Source organism: Engraulis encrasicolus, chromosome 10 (genome assembly GCF_034702125.1).
Source record: "Engraulis encrasicolus isolate BLACKSEA-1 chromosome 10, IST_EnEncr_1.0, whole genome shotgun sequence".
In the NCBI taxonomy this organism is placed as follows: domain Eukaryota; kingdom Metazoa; phylum Chordata; class Actinopteri; order Clupeiformes; family Engraulidae; genus Engraulis; species Engraulis encrasicolus.
The window spans coordinates 53,531,592-53,550,883 of NC_085866.1; the positions used below are offsets into that span (position 1 = coordinate 53,531,592).

The 19,292-nt window shown below is 44.4% G+C and overlaps 1 protein-coding gene across 1 annotated transcript in view; it reads left to right on the top strand.

Annotated features, from left to right (window-relative positions):
- atp2b3b (ATPase plasma membrane Ca2+ transporting 3b) overlaps window positions 1-19,292 on the top strand; it is a 74,122-nt gene that overhangs the window by 53,088 nt on the left and 1,742 nt on the right. The window contains exons 18-21 of the mRNA XM_063207712.1: window positions 1,617-1,828; window positions 5,348-5,455; window positions 6,365-6,547; window positions 11,633-11,789. Coding sequence (XP_063063782.1) covers window positions 1,617-1,828; window positions 5,348-5,455; window positions 6,365-6,547; window positions 11,633-11,789 — 660 coding nt within the window. The remainder of the gene's footprint in view (window positions 1-1,616; window positions 1,829-5,347; window positions 5,456-6,364; window positions 6,548-11,632; window positions 11,790-19,292) is intronic.

Below are 19,292 nucleotides of genomic sequence, written 5' to 3' on the forward strand. Positions count from 1 at the left end.
CCACTAAGATAGGGTAACAGGCTACTGTAATCTGTTGATCGATGGATCAAATGTGGCATTGGCTACTAGTCTTTGTTGTTGGCAGTGGCTACTTACATGTGCAGGCCTATGAGATGCAACGCATATCTGTGGACCTTGAATGGTATTTCTTTTGCAAACATTTTTCCCTGGTATTTCACTATGTGTCTTCATGCACTTTTCGCTGAAAGCACCTCACCATTATCTTTCTGTCCGTCAATATTGCTAGATTATTCATTAATAGTTTGTCGGCTAATATTGCTAGGAATTCCCAGGAAAAGGAAGTTCATCTCTTAACCATACAAGTGAATACTGTTTCTAACTAAATCATGGAATTAGGTTTGCTGTGAACCTGTGGATTTCCTGCTTGTACATAATGCAAAGTCCCATCTGTCCACAACTGCCCTGTTTGAAAACCACTGGTGTAGCTAGCGTGCTGCAGTGGATGGGTGGTGATAGTCAGGGAAGCTGACAAGGGGGGACAAAGGAGTCAGTTGTCCCAGGCCCAGGGAGATGGGGGCCCACAATTGGGCGCTCATTACATGAGGAATGTATTGGGTGGGGGGCCTTTTCAGATGACTTTGTCCTGGAGCCAGCCAAAGCTGTCAACGGCCCTGGTGATAGTCGACTGTTCAGTTATGCTGAGCAGCTGACTCAGGCTATTAAATGAGTCATTCCCTGGGGACGGGGAGAAATTTAAGAGAGACAGAGAGTAGGAGCGAGAAGAGGGCGGCATAAACAGGAGGACAAGTGCACATTAAGGGCATCTGATTTTGTGCTCGCCTTTGATTAGAGTGGCTCTGAAGATACGTCAAAATATACCATAGTTGATAAAAAGTTGAAGAATGGTTAAAACATTAAAGAAGCAATATTTTTATGCATGTACAAAACTCTGGGTTGGTTGGTGGCTCACGTATATCCTGGAGAATAGGGGAGCAAAATTTAATGCTGCTTTCAAAAGACGAAAAGGAGAGCAGGATTTAAAAGATTTGATCTGTCTGTCTGTCTGCTCGCTTGCCCATCTCGTCGTCTGTCTGTCTGTCTGTCTGTCTGTCTGTCTGTCTGTCTGTCTGTCTGTCTGTCTGTCTGTTCGCTTGTCCATCTCGTCGTCTGTCTGTCTGTCTGTCTGTCTGTCTCTATGTCTGTCTGTCTGTCTGTCTGTATGTCTGTATGTCTGTCTGTCTGTCGGTTCGCTTGTCCATCTCGTCGTCTGTCTGTCTGTTCGCTTGTCCATCTCGTCGTCTGTCTGTCTGTCTGTCTGTCTGTTCGCTTGTCCATCTCGTCGTCTGTCTGTCTGCCTCTATGTCTGTCTGTCTGTCTGTCTGTATGTCTGTCTGTCTGTCTGTTCGCTTGTCCATCTCGTCGTCTGTCTGTCTGTATATCTGTCTGTCTGTCTGTCTGTTCGCTTGTCCATCTCGTCATCTGTCTGTCTATCTGTCTGTCTGTCCGCTTGTCCATCTCTTTGTCTGTCTGCCTGTCTGTATGTCTGTCTGTCTGTCTGTCTGTCTGTCCGTCTGTCCACTTGTCCGTTCGTCTGTCTGTCTGTCCGCCTGTCCGTCCATCCGTCCATCTTGTGATCATGTTCTGTTTTTTTCCAGGGGAGAAGATCTTCAACATTGACAGCGGCCGCAACGCTCCCCTGCACTCCCCTCCCTCCGAGCACTACACCATCATCTTCAACACCTTCGTCCTCATGCAGCTCTTCAACGAGATCAACGCCCGCAAGATCCACGGCGAGAGGAACGTGTTCGACGGCATCTTCGCCAACCCCATCTTCTGCAGCATCGTGTTTGGGACCTTCTTAGTGCAGGTGAGACACCAGATACGGGGGGGGTCAAAGGTCAAGGTCAAGTTTGGAGCATATGTTTGAGGTAGTGCAGGTGAGATGCCAGATGAGGGGGGAAGTGGATGGGCTTATAAGGTCAAGGGCAAGGTTAAGGTCAAGTTTTTGTAGTGGATGCCAACTAGCAGAGTTTGGTGTGGAACGTTAGTAAGCCTCCCTCCCGAAGCCTCATATAGTATCGTAGCGCTGAGCTGTCGGCATACCTCTCAACATCAACGATCATACTGCAATTTGAGTTATCATTGGATTTTGCGCTCAGAAATGATGCAAGAATACTATGCACTCCATAAGAAGAATACAGGGCACACCATGGCAGACATGGACTGTGATCAGAGACAAACACTATCCTCTACGACACAAGAAAAGGGACAGATTATGCAAAAGAAGTAGCAGTGGGGATCCTCAAGTACCCTGTGACACATGACACAGAGGGACTGAGAAAAAAGATGGAGTAAGTGAGAGATGGAGAAAAGAGAAAAGATAAATGAGAGAGATGGAGATAGTGACTGATAGTGTAGTGTAGAGGAAGAGAGAAAGAGGAAGGGGGAACCAGAGAGATGGAGGTAGTGAGAGAGAGAGCGAGAGAAAGAAGGAGAGACTCAGAGAGGAAAAGAGAGCGAGAGAGATAGAGAGAGATATTAGCAATGAGAGAGCACTGTTGCTTAGCAGGAGAGGAGACAGAGTGTGCAGTGTGATGGTGACTAAGCGGCTGCAGGCTTATCCATGTGTCAGCTCTCAGAAGAAGAGAGAAGAGAAGAGAGAGGAGAGGAGAAGAGACGAGAAGAGATGGGAGGAGAGGAGAGAAGAGGAGAGCAGAGATGGGAGGAGAGGAGAGGAGAGACGAGACGAGACGAGACGAGACGAGACGAGAGAAGAGGGCTCCTCACTGGGCTCCCTGGTGCTGACGCCACCCTGTCAGCAGCGAAGGAGGCATCAGAGAGCCCAGAGTAACATCTTCTGATGTGGCCTCATATAGCTCCAGCCTGTCCTGTCCTGCACTGCACTGTGCTGCGCTGTGCCAAGGTTCTCCTACAGCAAGTTGTCTCACTGACGAACAATGTCGAACAGAACAAACAGTGTTCCAATCATCTTATATTCATGACATATGTGGGTGGTTGACGTTTAAGGGCATAACACAATAATTTAAAAAAGTTATTCCAATTCCTGAAAAAAATGATGGAAAAAATTGGGGAAAAATATAAAAAAATAAATCACTTACTGGTCCGTGGAATTTCGCCTAATTTTTGCCATTCTTGGGAAAATGTGTCCTGCATCAACACATTGCATAGGCATGTTACACCACAGGAAAATGAAGTCACACCACAGGAAATTCACTGCATTATGACCATTTTAATCCTTTTGTATACATGACTGACATATGAGTTCATGCTAACTTGATAAAGATATTGTGTTTAATCTTAATATGTGTTTTCATTTATAAAAAACTTTTTTTCCTTCTATTAGAGCAGTCACACCACAGGACACCATAAAATGAACCTAAGCATTGTATGACAGAAACATTGCAATATGAAGACATATTAAGAGGTTAATAGTCACCTTAAACTTCCACAGCACTCTCCAATAACTGAGGTACTGACTGGTTAGGAGCCTGTCTTTAAGACCCTTGTAGTTGGCCTTGCAGCTGCCCGTTCAGAAGCATTGACATACATGCCACAGGACGCAGTTTGTGTTAAGAAATTGAACTTGTAGTTAATATTACTGTCTTGAGTTTTTTTCACATTCACATATCTTAATATACAGTTAATATTTATGCAATCATGCGAAATGCTTCATACATTATTCAAAATGTTGTTGGTTAATATATATAATATATATATTATATTCCAGGTTTCATTAATGTTACAGTCACACCGCAGGATATTTGACATATAAACCTTTACATAAATCTGAACAAAAATGTTTTTCTAAGACTAATATGAAACATAATGTACCACATCTTCTTTCATTGACATTTGTTTTTTAAAGGAAAAGGTTTTTACGAAAAGGTTTTTACGAAAGGTTACGAAAAAACAAGGCGTCACGTCAACCACCCATGTGTAATCATTACCTAGGAAGGGTACCGTAGCGTAGGTCTGTCTTGTCCTGGCTAGACTTCTCAGCTCCCAGATAACACTTTCAAAAATGTAGTCTCTATAAAAACTATACTGGTAGTAGCAGTTTGAGTCAGAACCACTGCATTTTCAAAAGGATGGGAGCCTTGTTGTGTTGGCCAGTATGTCGAACATGTTTTCACATAGCAGTTGTACCTTGCTTTTTTTACCAATTTGATTCTGCATGGATGAATGGGTTACATTAATTAGGTACTGTGTAACAAAGTATGAAACAACATTACAAGTTTCAGATTAATGTTTCTTGTGAAAAGTACATAACGTTTAAGGAAAGTAATGCATGAAGATGAGCAGGGTCAGAGCTCTAGGGGTGGGGTGCGGGGGGCAAACAAGGCATTTGCCCCTGGGCCCAGCCCCTCCTGTATTGATGGTGGTGGGGGGCCAAATTGTGCCCATGGCAGGCCGTACCGGTATGGGTGGCTCTATCAGCGTTTTGCTCTGGGGCCCTGAAGCTGAGATGAGCACTGATGATGGCTGTTGTTGATGTGTTGCCTTTGCTCAACACTTTCGATTTTCTTTTACTTATGACATATAAAAGTTTTATCTTTTACGTGACATGTTTTGACGGTATTACTTCCGTCTTCATCAGAGGGTCATCCCAGTGATCCTCTGATGAAGACGGAAGTAATACTGTCGAAACATGTCAGGTAAAAGATAAAACTTACATGTATTTCTCAATTGGTTTTGTACATTTCTCGAATCTCTCTCGCAATTTGCAAAACATAATATTCATTCTCAAAACAGCTTTAACAAATGGCAAAACACCTTGGATAACCTTCAAAACCGAGTCTCTTGCTCAAAACCCTTATTTGTCTTTCAAAATCAAGTTTTTTGTGTCAATGAATGTATCAGCGCCAGCAGAATGGTTAGTCATTGTGTCATAGTGTATGGACAAGCTAGTCAAATCAATTTCTCATGTTGTCAATTGAATAGTACACTCTTGAGGATCTTTTCTGGAGTGAAATGTTGTTTAGATTGGATGGGAAATGTTGTAAATTCGGCTTTATATTACATTGATCAGATAAGATTGAGATAGTTTCATGCATTCAGTGACAAAGCTTTTTGAGTGATATGACAAAAGCAATTGGTAATGTACTAAATCACTGAGAATTGTACACAGCCATGGCATGGTGGACGAGAGCATTTGCTATATGCCGAAAACAATGAGAAACTGATTTGACCATGTGCACAGGTAACACCAGGAAGTCACAATTGAGCAAAGATTTTTGAGAATCATTATTCTGTTGTGAGAAATGTACAAAACCAATTGAGAAAAACTGTAAGTAAAAGAAAATCTAAAGTGTTGATGTAAACAGACATAATGAACGTGATACATATGTTGCCTTTTCTGTTCCAGATCGTGATCGTGCAGTGGGGAGGGAAGCCGTTCAGCTGTGCACCCCTCAACGTGGAGCAGTGGCTGTGGTGCCTGTTCGTGGGAGTCGGAGAGCTGCTCTGGGGACAGGTGGGAACAAGAGAGAGAGAGAGAGAGAGAGAGAGAGAGAGAGAGAGAGAGAAAAGAGGGTGTCTACATGCACAACTGTGCCTGTGTTTGAATTGGTGTTTGTGTTTGTGCTGTCCTTATGGTCCAAATGAAAAGAATTAAGTAGGTGTGTGTATGTGTGTGTGTATGTGTGTGTGTGTGTGTGTGTGCGTGCGTGCGTGTGTGTGCGGGCGTGCGTGCGTGCGTGCGTGTATGTGCGCGAGCGTGTGTGTGTGAGTGTGTGTGTGTGGAGAGAGAAAATTAGAGTCTATGGTAGAGTATGTGTGTGAGAAAGTAAGAGTGGGAGAGATTGAACAACTGTTGGCACAGTGTATCAGACATTATTCAGCAGTTTTACTGTGTTAGCATTGACACAAGCACGTAGTACACAATTGTCTCTCTAACACACATACTCCAAACACAGTCTAACATTCCGGAACAGTCTGTCTCAGCATCTGTCTTCCCCAATTATCTCCCTCTCCCTTCTCTTTCCTCCATCTCTTCCTGCTCCCCATCCCTCCCTCTCCCTCATTTCCCTTTTCTGCTTCAAATCCTACCTCACTTCTCCCTGCTCCTTCCCACCCCCCTCTTCCTCCTCCTCCTCTACTCTCCTACTCTCCTCTTCTTCATCCACCTCTTCTTCCTCCTCTACTCTCCCTCTCTCCTCCTTCTCCTCTTCTTCCTCCTCTTCCCTCCTCTTCCTCCTCCTCCTCTACTCTCCTCTCCTATTCTCCATTCTTCTCTTCTCTGCCTCTGTCCCCCTCTTCCTCCTCCTCTCCCTCATCTTTTGTCCTCTTCCTCCTCTTCCCCTCTCCTCCTCCTCCTCATCCTCCCTCCTCCTCCTCTTCCAATCTCTCTCTTCCTTTGTTCCTGCCCCGCCTCCAACCCCAGGTGATCGCCACCGTGCCAACCAGCCACCTGAAGTGTCTGAAGGAGGCGGGCCACGGCCCCGCCGCGGACGAGATGACGGAGGACGACATGGCGGAGGACGAGGAGGAGATCGACCACGCCGAGCGGGAGCTGCGCCGGGGCCAGATCCTCTGGTTCAGAGGCCTCAACCGTATCCAGACTCAGGTGCAGTGTGCAATGCAGCCCTCTCTCCATGCATCTCTCTTTTCCTCTGTGTCACCTCCTCTAGTCAGCTTTCCTTTGTTCATTTACTCCTGTCCTTTGAGGCCTCTGTATCCAGGGGCGTAGGTGCAAATTTTGGGCCCTATGTACAATTAGCTCCAATGGGGACCCCCCAGCCATATATTTTCATAAATCGGACTGTTTGTGGGCCCTCTATATACAACTTGGGGCCCTGGTGACTCAGTCACACTTTACCCCCACTGAACAACACCCCTGTCTGTATCTCACATGTTTTCCTTTGGTCAGCCTTTTTCCTTGCTCGCATCTCTTCTCAACTCCTGTCCAGCCCTCTTTATCACTTCTCTCTGCTCTCCCCTAGACTCATCACCATTTCCTTTTTCCACAGTACACTCCCCGTCTGCTTTCTTTGATCCTCTCTACCTCCTCACCCATCTTCTCTCCTCGTCTCCACACTCTCTCTCTTCTCTCATCTCTTTAGTGTAGTTCCTATCATCACCTCATCTCTTCTCCGCCTCATCCTCCTCTCCTCCCATCTCCCTTCCCGCACACATATATCTGTCCTCCACACTATTTATTTTGTTTATTTTGTTTTATTTATTTTCACATATTCTCCATCCAGCCTCTGATGTTTCCTCCTGCCACTGCCTCTTTTGGAGACACAGTGGTAGGGTAAAGACTAACCTGGGCAAATATCTTGTTTACCTCAGAATAAGGTTTACGTTGTGTCACCTCTGTCTCTCTCTATTCGTCTTTCTGGTCTGGTCTCCACTTCTCTCTTTAACTATGTGTTTCTGGACTTTTCTTTATTGCTTTATTTTCCTTTCTCCGTCCTTTTTAATAGGTGTTGTTGTACACTCTTGTGTCCTCTATTTTTTTATTTCAGTTTTTACTCTCCTGCATTCCTATCTCTTTTTTGTTTTCACTGTTCCTTGTCTTTCCACGTCCAAGTATACTGTAACTGAAATCTTGGTTCAGTGACTACCGTTTTTCACCATCTATTTCTTCACTTTTCTTTCTTTCTTTCTTTCTTTCTTTCTTTCTTTCTTTCTTTCTTTCTTTCTTTCTTTCTTTCTTTCTTTCTTTCTTTTTCTTCTTCTTCGTCTTCATCAAATGACCTTACTTTTCGCCACCTGTGCTCTTTGGTGATTTTGTTTTGATTTGTCAACTGAATTCTGTGGTCTTTATACTGTATATGGTTTTTATATGCTTGTGGGGCTGATTGACATTGAAGCAATAACTGTGTGACATTTCTATTCAGGGAAGGCTTATGAAAAATAGTAATGAAAAAAAATGTACCTTACTTTGATATGAGCTGCCATGGTATGATCTTACTGTGAGTTTTTTATTTATTTATTTATTTTAACAAAGGTCTTTGTTATGCAAATCATCTTGACACGGTACTTGTGTGTTGAGCTATTTTTATGCTTCTTTCTTAGTCCAGTTTTGTTTTGACCATCATTCTCGCTATTTCTCATCTCTCCCTCTCTCTCTCTCTCTCTCTCTCTCTCTCTCTCTCTCTCTCTCTCTCTCTCTCTCTCTCTCTCTCCATTTCAAAACCTGAAAAGAGTCCCTGACTCCCTTCTCTTCTTTATCAACACTCTGTATAGTTATTTCACGCACGCACTACCAATATCTGACAAAGGATGTTTTCAGTTCAAAATTAATTTAGTACATTTCTCACCTTGATGGAATACATGCAATTCAGAAAGAGCCATGTTTGCTCAACTAACTTCTTCTTATGTTACGGCAGACTAAATATGCCATGTGGGCAATGCAATGCAATGACACGTGTGTGTGTGTGTGTGTGTGTGTGTGTGTGTGTGTGTGTGTGTGTGTGTGTGTGTGTGTGTGTGTGTGTGTGTGTGTGTGTGTGTGTGTGTGTGTGTGTGTGTGTGTGTGTGTGTGTGTGTGTGTGTGTGTGTGTGTGTGTGTGAGAGAGATAGAGAGAGAGGGGGTGGGGGGGTGGGGGGAGAGAGAGATACACACAGACAGACAGACAGAGACAGAGAAAGCTACCTCCCTTATGGAATATGGATGCGCAGGATGGTCGTGTGCACATTACATTGCATTAAAAGCTGTGGTGTAGGAGCCAGTCCAAGAGTGAGTCCAGGAGGCCTGTAAGAGCAGGTAGTGGCTGTGTAGTGTGTGTCTAGCGGCCTCCACTTGGCCTTGTGAGTGCATGGTACTGCTGTGGGCAGTGCAGGAGGCAGCAGCAGTCAGCAATCAGCCCTGCTTGTTAAAGTAAGGGGGCAGGGTGGAGGAAGAGGAGGCTACTGTAGCCAGGCCTCCATCAACCCTCTCTACTGGGCAAGAGGAAGCCCCATCAAGGAGCATTAGAGGCATGCAGGCAGGCAGGTAGGGGTGGCGGGGATGGAGTTGCGGTGGGGGATGGAGTGGGGTGGGGTGGAGGGAGAGATGAGGAGTGTGGGGTTGCGACGGGGAGAAGGGATCTCAAGATCGATAAGTGTCCAACTCACCTACCTTAAGAGTGCCTACTGTCAGTCTAAAGTGCCTTTAAAATCTCTCATCTCTCTCTTTCTCTCTATCTTTCTCTCTCTCTTCCTCTCTCCTTCGCTCTATTTCACTTTCATCTTCCTGTCTCTCCTGCTCTGGCTCTCTGGCTCTATTCCTCTTGTCCTTGCTTTTTAGCTGTCTGTCTCTCACCCACTTTTGCTTCTTAGCTCTGTCCTCTCTTCACTCACTTTGCTCTACTTTTTTCTCACACACATATTCTCTCTCTCTCTCTCTCTCTCTCTAACACACATTCCAGACTGTGCCAGGTAGGGTGGCTCTACTGGGACCAGGCTTACGGGAAGGGGTAGCGTAAAAGTGGCCAATTATGTTTGTTATAGTAAGGCAAGGCTTCTGGAAAGTAGACACACAGCGTGATGGTACACATATGCACACACAATTTTCTTTTATGTGCCCAAGCCGGACACACGCATAAAATAAAATAAAAAATGTCTTCTCGCAGATTTATGTTCATCTGACTTAAATAGACAGTTCACTACATACTGATACTACAACATGTTGCATGCACGCACGCACGCACGTACACACACACACACACACACACACACACACACACACACACACACACACACACACACACACACACACACACACACACACACACACACACACACACACACACACACACACACACACACACACACACACACAGTATCAATAGAAACACGCTGACACTTTTGTCAATGGGCCCTAAGAGGGAGCATCCAGTGCCTTGCACCTCGCGAGGTCCACTACAATGTACTTACTCTTACTCTTACATTTACGCGCACAGTTACCTCAATAAATCCAAGAATGTGTAAATCCGTCTGTGTGGACTCTCCACTCCACTCCTCCACCACCCCCTGCCCTGCCGAGCTTCTTCATGGTGTGAGTTGTGTGCACGGGCAAAGGAGCTAGCTATGTGCTGTAGGCCCTCTCTGGTGTGTGTGTGTGTGTGTGTGTGTGTGTGTGTGTGTGTGTGTGTGTGTGTGTGTGTGTGTGTGTGTGTGTGTGTGTGTGTGTGTGTGTGTGTGTGTGTGTGTGTGTGTGTGTGTGTAGGGGGTGAGGGGTGCTAAGCGCAGATCGCAACCAAGTGCCAGCAAAGCTCCTTACAAGGTTTCCATCGATCCCCCCCACCCCCCCACCCCCTTGTCCCGCGTTCAATACTGAGCAGGCAAAACACAACACGCATTACAAGAGGCCGTCCTAATATCATCAGTCACTTTAATTTGATCAAGGCTTTCACCCGGAGTGTCTCTCTCTCTCTCTCTCTCTCTCTCTCTCTCTCTCTCTCTCTCTCTCTCTCTCTCTCTCTCTCTTTTGCTGAGTGTGCCCTCCACCACCACCCCCCCAACCCCCAATCGATTTTCTCCATCACTCATCGTTATCCTTATTATTGTTATTTTTTTACGATGATTATTTTGCAGTGAGTGCTGTGATTACACTGGGATTAATTGTGAGTGGACACTGGAGCTCGGAGTGGATTTACGGTAACACCTGTGTGGGAGAGTCTATTGACCTAGCTGCTCGTGTTACATGCTTGTGGATTTAAACATGGATATTTTTTTTAATCTGTTTACGATATAAATATGACATGTGGATAAAAATAAAAACACCACTGTGACAGTTGAGTTTTAGACCCCTAAAAGGGATCATTTTGAAACAGGAGTTTTGAAAGGCGCGTTTAAACGAGAGGCCAAAACTGATATGATGCGTTTTCAAAAACACCCTTAAATGAGTGAAACTTCATCTTAAAGTGACAGAGTGATGACACAGCAGCAGCTTCCAGCAGCGCAGGTGTACCCATGATGCATCTGTTTGATGGCTACTCACTACAGTATAGCAACCATGCAGGCAGCTCATAGAACGCCAGCTGCTTCTCTGATTTGGCAGAGGGGCTGTTGACATCACACAGTGTGCGTCACTATAAGTGTGCGTTTTTAGATGCGTCCACGCATCTCTATATGAGGTCTTGTCCATACGTTGGTCCGTACGTTGGTCCGTATTTTCCCAAAATCTTTAGCATAAGAAATGTCAAAAATGTTGTCGTTGTCCGCCTGTCGGACTTGCTCACTGTTTATCTTCTTTTTTTCTCAATCTTGTCACTCAAATCTCTGATTTTTTTCACGTTTTGTTTTTGTTTGTTTGGGCTTTTTTTAAAATCCGGGTTATCCATGACTATACATGATAGACGGAAATCTAGGAAGAGATTGAAGGTGGACACACTTCACCCACACAGACGAAAGGAAATGCCAGCTGTCTTCTCTCTGTACTTTGAAACTGTCTGCAACGCATCGGTGCCTTTCATTTCTGTGGGCCCCGCGTTTCCCCCAACACTAGTAACCATAACCTCTTTTCTCGTAGAAATACTTCAGATTTTGTCACTTGGTCTGGTGAGCAGGTACAAAAAGAAAAACTGCTCTCGCATCTCCTCCTTGCTCTCCTATAACCAGCCTTATATCCACTGAATTATTTTCTGTGTGTGTTTTTTTTGGTGTTTGTGCGTGTGTTGTGTGCGTGTGGTGTTTGTCATGTGGTTCTCTCTCTCACCTGCAGATGGAGGTAGTGAGCACCTTCAAGAGGAGCGGCTCCTTTCAGGGGGCCGTGCGTCGGCGGTCCTCCGTGCTCAGCCAACTCCACGACGTAACCAATATTTCTACCCCCACTCACGTAGTTCTCTCCACTGCCAATGCAAGCGCCTCGCCTCCCGGGAGTGAGTCCCCTACTACTGCTTTACCCTACCAGTGCCACTCACACACACACACAACACCTTACACTACACAACATGAACATACACAACACATACATGCGTACATACATACAGTACAGTCTCTCTCTCTCTCTCTCACACACACACACACACACACACACACACACACACACACACACACACACACACACACACACACACACACACACACACACACACACACACACACACACACACACACACACACACACACCATGCATACTGTACACTCACACACAAACACACACACACACACACACACACACACACACACACACACACACACACACACACACACACACACACACACACACACACACACACACACACACACACACACATACACACACCATGCATACTGTACACTCACACACAAACACATAGGGACATGCACATACACTACAGTACATACTGCATGTGAAAACACATAGCCTTATCATTCAGCGCTAATGTTACCATGCTATACACACAGACATACTCAAGTAGTATACTGTATGGACATGTGAAAACACACTTGGAACACACCGAGAGGAGACAAGAATATAACTCACACAATGATAATCACAATTCTTATTAGTTTCTTTATGCAGATTAATCACTAAAATGGAGCAATACACATAGGTCACACAGACACACAGACACACACACAGACACACACACACACACACACACACACACACACACACACACACACACACACACACACACACACACACACACACACACACACGCACACACACACACACACACACACACACACACACACACACACACACACACACACACACACACACACACACACACACACACACACGTTACAGCACTTCTGCGTGCAGTGTCGTCGCCTGCCTGTTGTTGGGACTGCTGATCCTCAGTGATTGTTTGGACGTTTGTTTGTTTGTGTGTGTGTGTGTGTGTTTCCGTCTCTGTGACTGTGTACTGTTCTTTGCAATGCCAGCCTGTGTGGTTTGCGGCTGACCGTGCCAAAAAAGATGTCTTCTCTCTGTCACTCTGCCCCTCTCTGCCCACCTACTCCTGTCCGTCCGTACTTCTGTCTGTCTGTGTGGCCTTGCCAGTACGGTCCCCTTGTTTTTTTCCGACACTGTTTGTTGAGTTGGTCGTGTGGTTTGCTGTCTTGGTGGTCTTGCATTTTGACGATTTATTTCATTTAATTTCCTCTCTACCCCAATGTGCCAAGTGAGCCTGTCTCTCTATCGCTCCCTCTCTGTATGAGCTGTGGGATATTAGATTTGGCTAGATTTGGACATTAAATTTGGCTCCCTTTTTAAAAAAGTGGGAGCATTTTGTAGTTCATTTTGTAGAGCATTATGCATAGATTTGGAACAGGAGAGATGGTTTCCTGGACAAGCCTGAAGCCCAGCACGGGAGTACACTGCACCTTGAATGGAGATCCTGTGTTAGGCTTCAACCCATGTTCAGGAAAGCAGCCATTTTGATATCAGCTGATTGATTGACTGATTGATTGATTTGGTTGGTTGATTGATCTGACCTTTGCTGCTATATCTGTACTGTATATGTCGAGTCTCAACCTTAATGTGATACACCTCTCTGTTGAATAGTTCCAGAGTTAAACGCACAATTCTCACTCAACACACACACACGTGTGCGTGCGTACGCACACGCACACGCACACGCACACGCACACGCACACGCACACACATATAGACGCACACACACACACATACCAGTACAGTAAATGGCAAACAGTCTCCACATAAAAAACTGGCTGTGGTTGACAAAAAAGAAACCCAGCTCTAGATTGAAGGAAGAGATGATGATGAAATGTTGGCCAACCACCAGCTTTCACAGAGAGAGAGAGGAGAACTATAGAACCTGGTGAAAGATGAAAGCCTGTCAGATGAGCGATTAATGAGAGAACATGGCGCAACTTTTGTTTTTGAAGAGGTTTCTGTTGTCAAGCGCGGTTGCTGCCGCACAAAAAAAAAAATCGGAGGGAAGCGTATTAAATGTAAATCGGATCCATGTGTGCTCGCAAACGTCTTGGCAAATAACGGTCACACAGCTACAAATTAGCGAAATCCCGCACATGGGTAAACCTTCGAGTATAAGCCCCTGTATAAGTGTCCTGTTGCCGTTCTTTCACAGTTTTTCTCCTTCTTTCTAACCTTTTCTCTCACACTGTCCTCTTACTTTTTCCAGATGATGTTCAAGTGAATGTGTTTTTTCCACCATGTTGTATGGTACTACCAGTGTTAACAAGGACTGTTGCTGCTTCACTTGTCCTGTTGCTAGTTCTCTAACTCTTTTCTTTGCAGTTTTCTCAGAAGCTCTGTGTGTCCAAGCCTTGCCCATACCCACCAGTCTACACATGCATCATGGATGTCTGTGGATTTCTTTCTTTCTTTCTTTCTTTCTTTCTTTCTTTCTTTCTTTCTTTCTTTCTTTCTTTCTTTCTTTCTTTCTTTCTATAAATAATCTAATCATTGCCTCCCATCCCCACTCTGTCTGTCTTCTGTCCCATTCCTTGGTACTCTACTATAACAGTCTCAGAAATTCACAAAAAACACTTCAGCTCAGGCTCTAAGGAACTCATCTCGTGACACAATAGGGACAAACTGAATGTGCTGTCTGTGTATTTGTTTATTTATTTTGTGTCTATTTTATGGTATTCATGCAGTGCAAGACTGTAAGAAAATACTCTCAAATTTGAATCTAGATAAAATTGACTTAACGATGGTTTTTTTAAAATCTACTGTATGTTTTTCCTCCTTTTGTTATCCCTGGTCATACATTCATATTTGTAGGTTGTCACAATTTCTGTTCAATGTTTTTTCAACACTAACTGAGCAATTGTCAGTTCCCTCACACATCATGCTAGTGTTTCATCTCTTTTCACTGTGTGTTTTTTTATTGTTTGTTTTTGAGTGGATGAGTGTATCTGCGTGCGTACTTGTGTGTGTGTGTGTGTGTGTGTGTGTGTGTGTGTGTGTGTGTGTGCGTGTGCGTGTGCGAGCGCGTGCGAGTGTGTGTGCGCATCGGTATGTGCAGTGTTTAAATGAGTTATTTCTGCCTGAAACTCTGAACTCTCCATCTGTTTGTCTGGAACGCCTCCCATGTTCTACCTTTCTTCACCATCCTAGAGTAGTTGAGGAAACGCAGCCTCAAAATATTCATATACTGGACATGAGATAGACAGCACAACTGCACCCATGCTTATTAACAGCAAAACACACCTGAGAGCTCATGTTTTGGACAAAAACTTCTGAGAGATGATTGTAGATTCTAAAAAAAATCTAGAATGCTCCTTACTACTGTTTGACTGGAGACCTACAGCTACTGTGCAGACTAAACCATGTCCACTGCTGTAGTGTATTTCATCCTGTATTCAATGTGGTTCAATGTTTTTTACCTTTTCTGTGACACATTTTTTTGCTTTTATATGTGGGGAAAAAATGCATGTGTTGTGGACAGTACAAGATCTGCCTATCCTCACTATGTCCAGTAACACAGTATTTGGCTCCCGCAGGACAGCTCCGTCACACAGCGCTTTGGTCACAGTCACTGTGCCGCCTGTGCTGTATGTTAGATAGCAGATCTATGGATCCAGTTTGTTTTCATTTTATGTCGACATGTGTGCACTGCAGGGTCTTCCTTTAAGAGCATGCTTGTGGGCTATTTAAACATTTGAGAGGAGTACACATCAGGACTGATGACCCTCCTCGTGCATTTCAGCCTGTGTAGCCTAGCCCGACATTGCTCGTGCGCAACTCCATTGCCCCATTTGCAGAAACATTGACCTTATATGGAGACAGATTTAGTGCAGAACGCCAGAGTATGTCGCTGTTTATGCGTGAGAGGCTGTGTGTGCGTGCATACGTGTGTGCGTGTGTGTGCACGATCTGTGTTAGTGCACTGTGCACACGGACATGATTAAATATGTGTGCACTGCAGGTGCATGCATGCCTGTGCGTGTGGGTGTGTGTATGGGAGTTTTTGTTTGCACAGTGCACACTTCCAATTTCAAGTGTGTGTGTGTGTGTGTGTGTGTGTGTGTGTGTGTGTGTGTGTGTGTGTGTGTGTGTGTGTGTGTGTGTGTGTGTGTGTGTGTGTGTGTGTGTGTGTGTGTGTGTGTGTGTGTGTGTGTGTGCGCGCGTGCGTGTGTGTGTGTGTGTGTGTTTCAGTTATTAGAGAATCTAGTTATCTAACATTGCATCCTGTGTGCTGTGATTGCTGACATCTGCTCTCAGCAGTAGGTGCTTGAGAGTAATTTGCATTCGTTTTCCCCCACTAATTTTCAGTCAACTTTTCGACAGCAAATATTTGATGACACAATGTCATCATGCGAAATGTTGATGTTGATTAACACTGGGGCAGAGGTGCAACATGCAGTCTCTCTAAATAATTTCACTTTCACCCGAAAATTAATCATGGCTAGTCAGTTAGCGGAAGCGCACTTATGTATCTCAAATGATTAAAAGAAGTAAGTTTATATATACAACAGCCACCTCCTAACTGTACTTTTGCTGTTCATGTGAGCATTTTTTCTGCAGAAGGGAGTTAGCCATGAAATCGGATGGGGTCTTGGGCCCTGTCTGAAATGTTTACGTTTTCACAATATAGTGCACTCATTCTCAAACTGTGGGCCGGGGCCCTCTGATGGGCCTTGAAAGTATGGCAAGTCATTTTCTAAAAATCAAAACAATATTTGTGTCAGTGTATTTATTTGAGTTGCATTGTTTATTGAGTCAGAGGTGGGCCCCAAAGATCTGTGAACATTTCAAGTGGGCCCCAAGTTGGAATAGGTTGAGAATCCTGATATAGTGCACTGATCCTTCTACCAGTGGATAAGTCACAAGCCCATTGTAGTGTGCTCTGTGATGATGGCATGGCTATTTAAGACTTGGCCTTTGAGTTATAATATGAAATAAGAGAGGCAACATCTTGAATAGACCATTGTATTGTCACTTTATTGATTAGTTTTAATTGGGTATACGATTGGGGCAAGCACCCTGAAGTATTTTTTATGTGTGAGGCCTGCTTCTACAGCTACAGTATACTCTACTTATAGGATACTAGAAGGTGAAGAGCTAAACAGGACGTGAGGTCACCATTCCTTTTCCATCACAGCTTCTCTAACCACTACCTCTGTCCTTCCTCTTCCTCTTCCTGCTCTTCCTCCTCCTCCTCCCCCACTCCTCATCTTCCTCTGCTTCCTTCTGTTTTCCGGCTTCTTGCCTTCTTGGTCATTTCTGTTGCCACTTGTCGCGCACTTGTGGAGGTTAAACTGAGTAAATCATTTATTTTTGCTTTTGATTCATTTGTTTATCTATTTGTGTTCATTTGGGTTTGTTTTGATTTAACGATGACGTTTTTCCATCAAGCTTTTCCTTTCGAAGCAGCGTTGGGGACACAAAGGAGATTAATCTGGCATGCTACAAAACCTCAAAGTTTAACGGGGAAAACAAAACAGCAGCTGGTTCTTTGACACATGCTTCACAATATTTATTACATGTTCCATCTCGAAGTTTTAAATGTGGGCGTTATACTCGAACGTTTACCCGTATCCATACAAACATAAGAGAGAGAAGAAAAAAAAATGAAAACAAACATCAACCGAAAGAAAGTGTTTTTTCAAAAAAATCTTTCAGATTTGCATGAAGTACTTTTTTCTTGTGGACAAACAGGCTCTTTGGAAAAACAGATAAGCACTTCACCAAAAAAATGCTTGACCGTTCCTTCCTTCCTGTTTGTTTCCTTGTTTGTTGGTTCGTTGGCTTGTCTGTTTGTTTGTTTATTTGTGTTTGGAATTTCTTTGTTTCCCTTTTTGAGTTTGTTTGGCTTCTTTTCCTTTGCTGTGTCAACCTGGGATGGGACTGGGGTGGGGTGGGGTGGGTTTGGGTGTTTTGGAATGGGGGGGGGGGATACAACACAGATTGGGCTGAAGAAGATCCACTGATCCTGACCACGGCAAAGGAATGTGTTTCAAATGAATGTACTCACACACACACAAGCATAATACACTCCCGACGCATGTGTTTGTGTGTGAGAGACTGTGTGTGTACAGTAGCTTGTGCCTTGTGTGTATGTGTATGTGTGTTTGCTCCTGCTTGAGTCTGATTGGTCTTTACAGCATGAGCCTGAGTGGCTGCCTGGGCGCCCATGATGCATCTCTTATTATTTATTTCATTATTTTCCTCTTTGTTCGTCTGAGACAGAGACGAGGCAGCTGCTCTGGAATGGGGGAATGAACACACACAAACATACACCCCCATACACACACACACACACACACACACATGCACTGGGCTCTTGTTTTCTGCTCATGCTTATTGGCATTCTTCTCTTCTCCCCATTATCCAGGCTGAGGGCCTTGCCACCGGCAACTCTGCTTTTGTCATCCGCGCCTGTCTGCTCCTCCACTGCATGCCCACCGGTGCTCATGATGCCCCACCTCTTCACTCACTCACTCACATATTCACACTCTCACTCTCTCATTCACTCACTCACATATTCACCCACTCATATATTCACACACTTACTCACCAAATCAATCGCAATTACATTCACTTACTCACTCACTCACATATTCACTCGGTCAGGTGATCACTAAACCACTTGACTTGCACGCACGCACGCATGCACGCACGCACGCACACACGCACGCACGCACGCCACACACACACACACACACACACACACACACACACACACACACACACACACACACACACACACACACACACACACACACACACACACACACTTTTTTGGATCACTTTCCACATCCATGTTGTAAATCATTCTTTCAATCTACACAGTGATCTACATTCTCAGTGCATGTCTCTAAATGTTAAAATGTTGACCAGGATCTGGTGAAACTAGTTTTTTTAAATCAGTATGCATCAGCAGTTGTTGGTTGTAAGTGACATTGCTTGACTTGCATTGCCTTAAAGCTCGAGGTTTCCTTTCAGGCCCTAATGTCATTTTCCTCTGCTTCATCGTCACTCACATGTAATGCCAGTCTCCCTATCTGCATGGTTTTAGACACCTAACCTGTGCTCGTATAACACTTGCATATTAACAAATGAACGGATTGCATAGAGTTGTGCTGAACTTGTTCAAATAATCCCTGTGAATGCCTTAAAGACAATTATTAATATAAAAAATATATGTATTTTCACAGTAATGTGAAATAACATGCCATGACATTAAACCCCACTAGATCTGTCTGAAATCCACTCCTCAGCTTGTGCTAACTCAGAGAGTTTGTAGGCCTGACGATGCATGCTGTCACTGGACACTGACCACCTGGATTGTTTGTGTGAATGAAATACCATCCATTGCTCCATCTTGGGTCACACTCTCTCATCATTTCCAACACAAAACATCAATATAAAAAACATCCTGGGCTTCACTAAAACCAGTGAGGCTACAGGTTCTTCTCTTCAGCCCCTTCATGTGATCGTAAGGGCACAACTCCACACC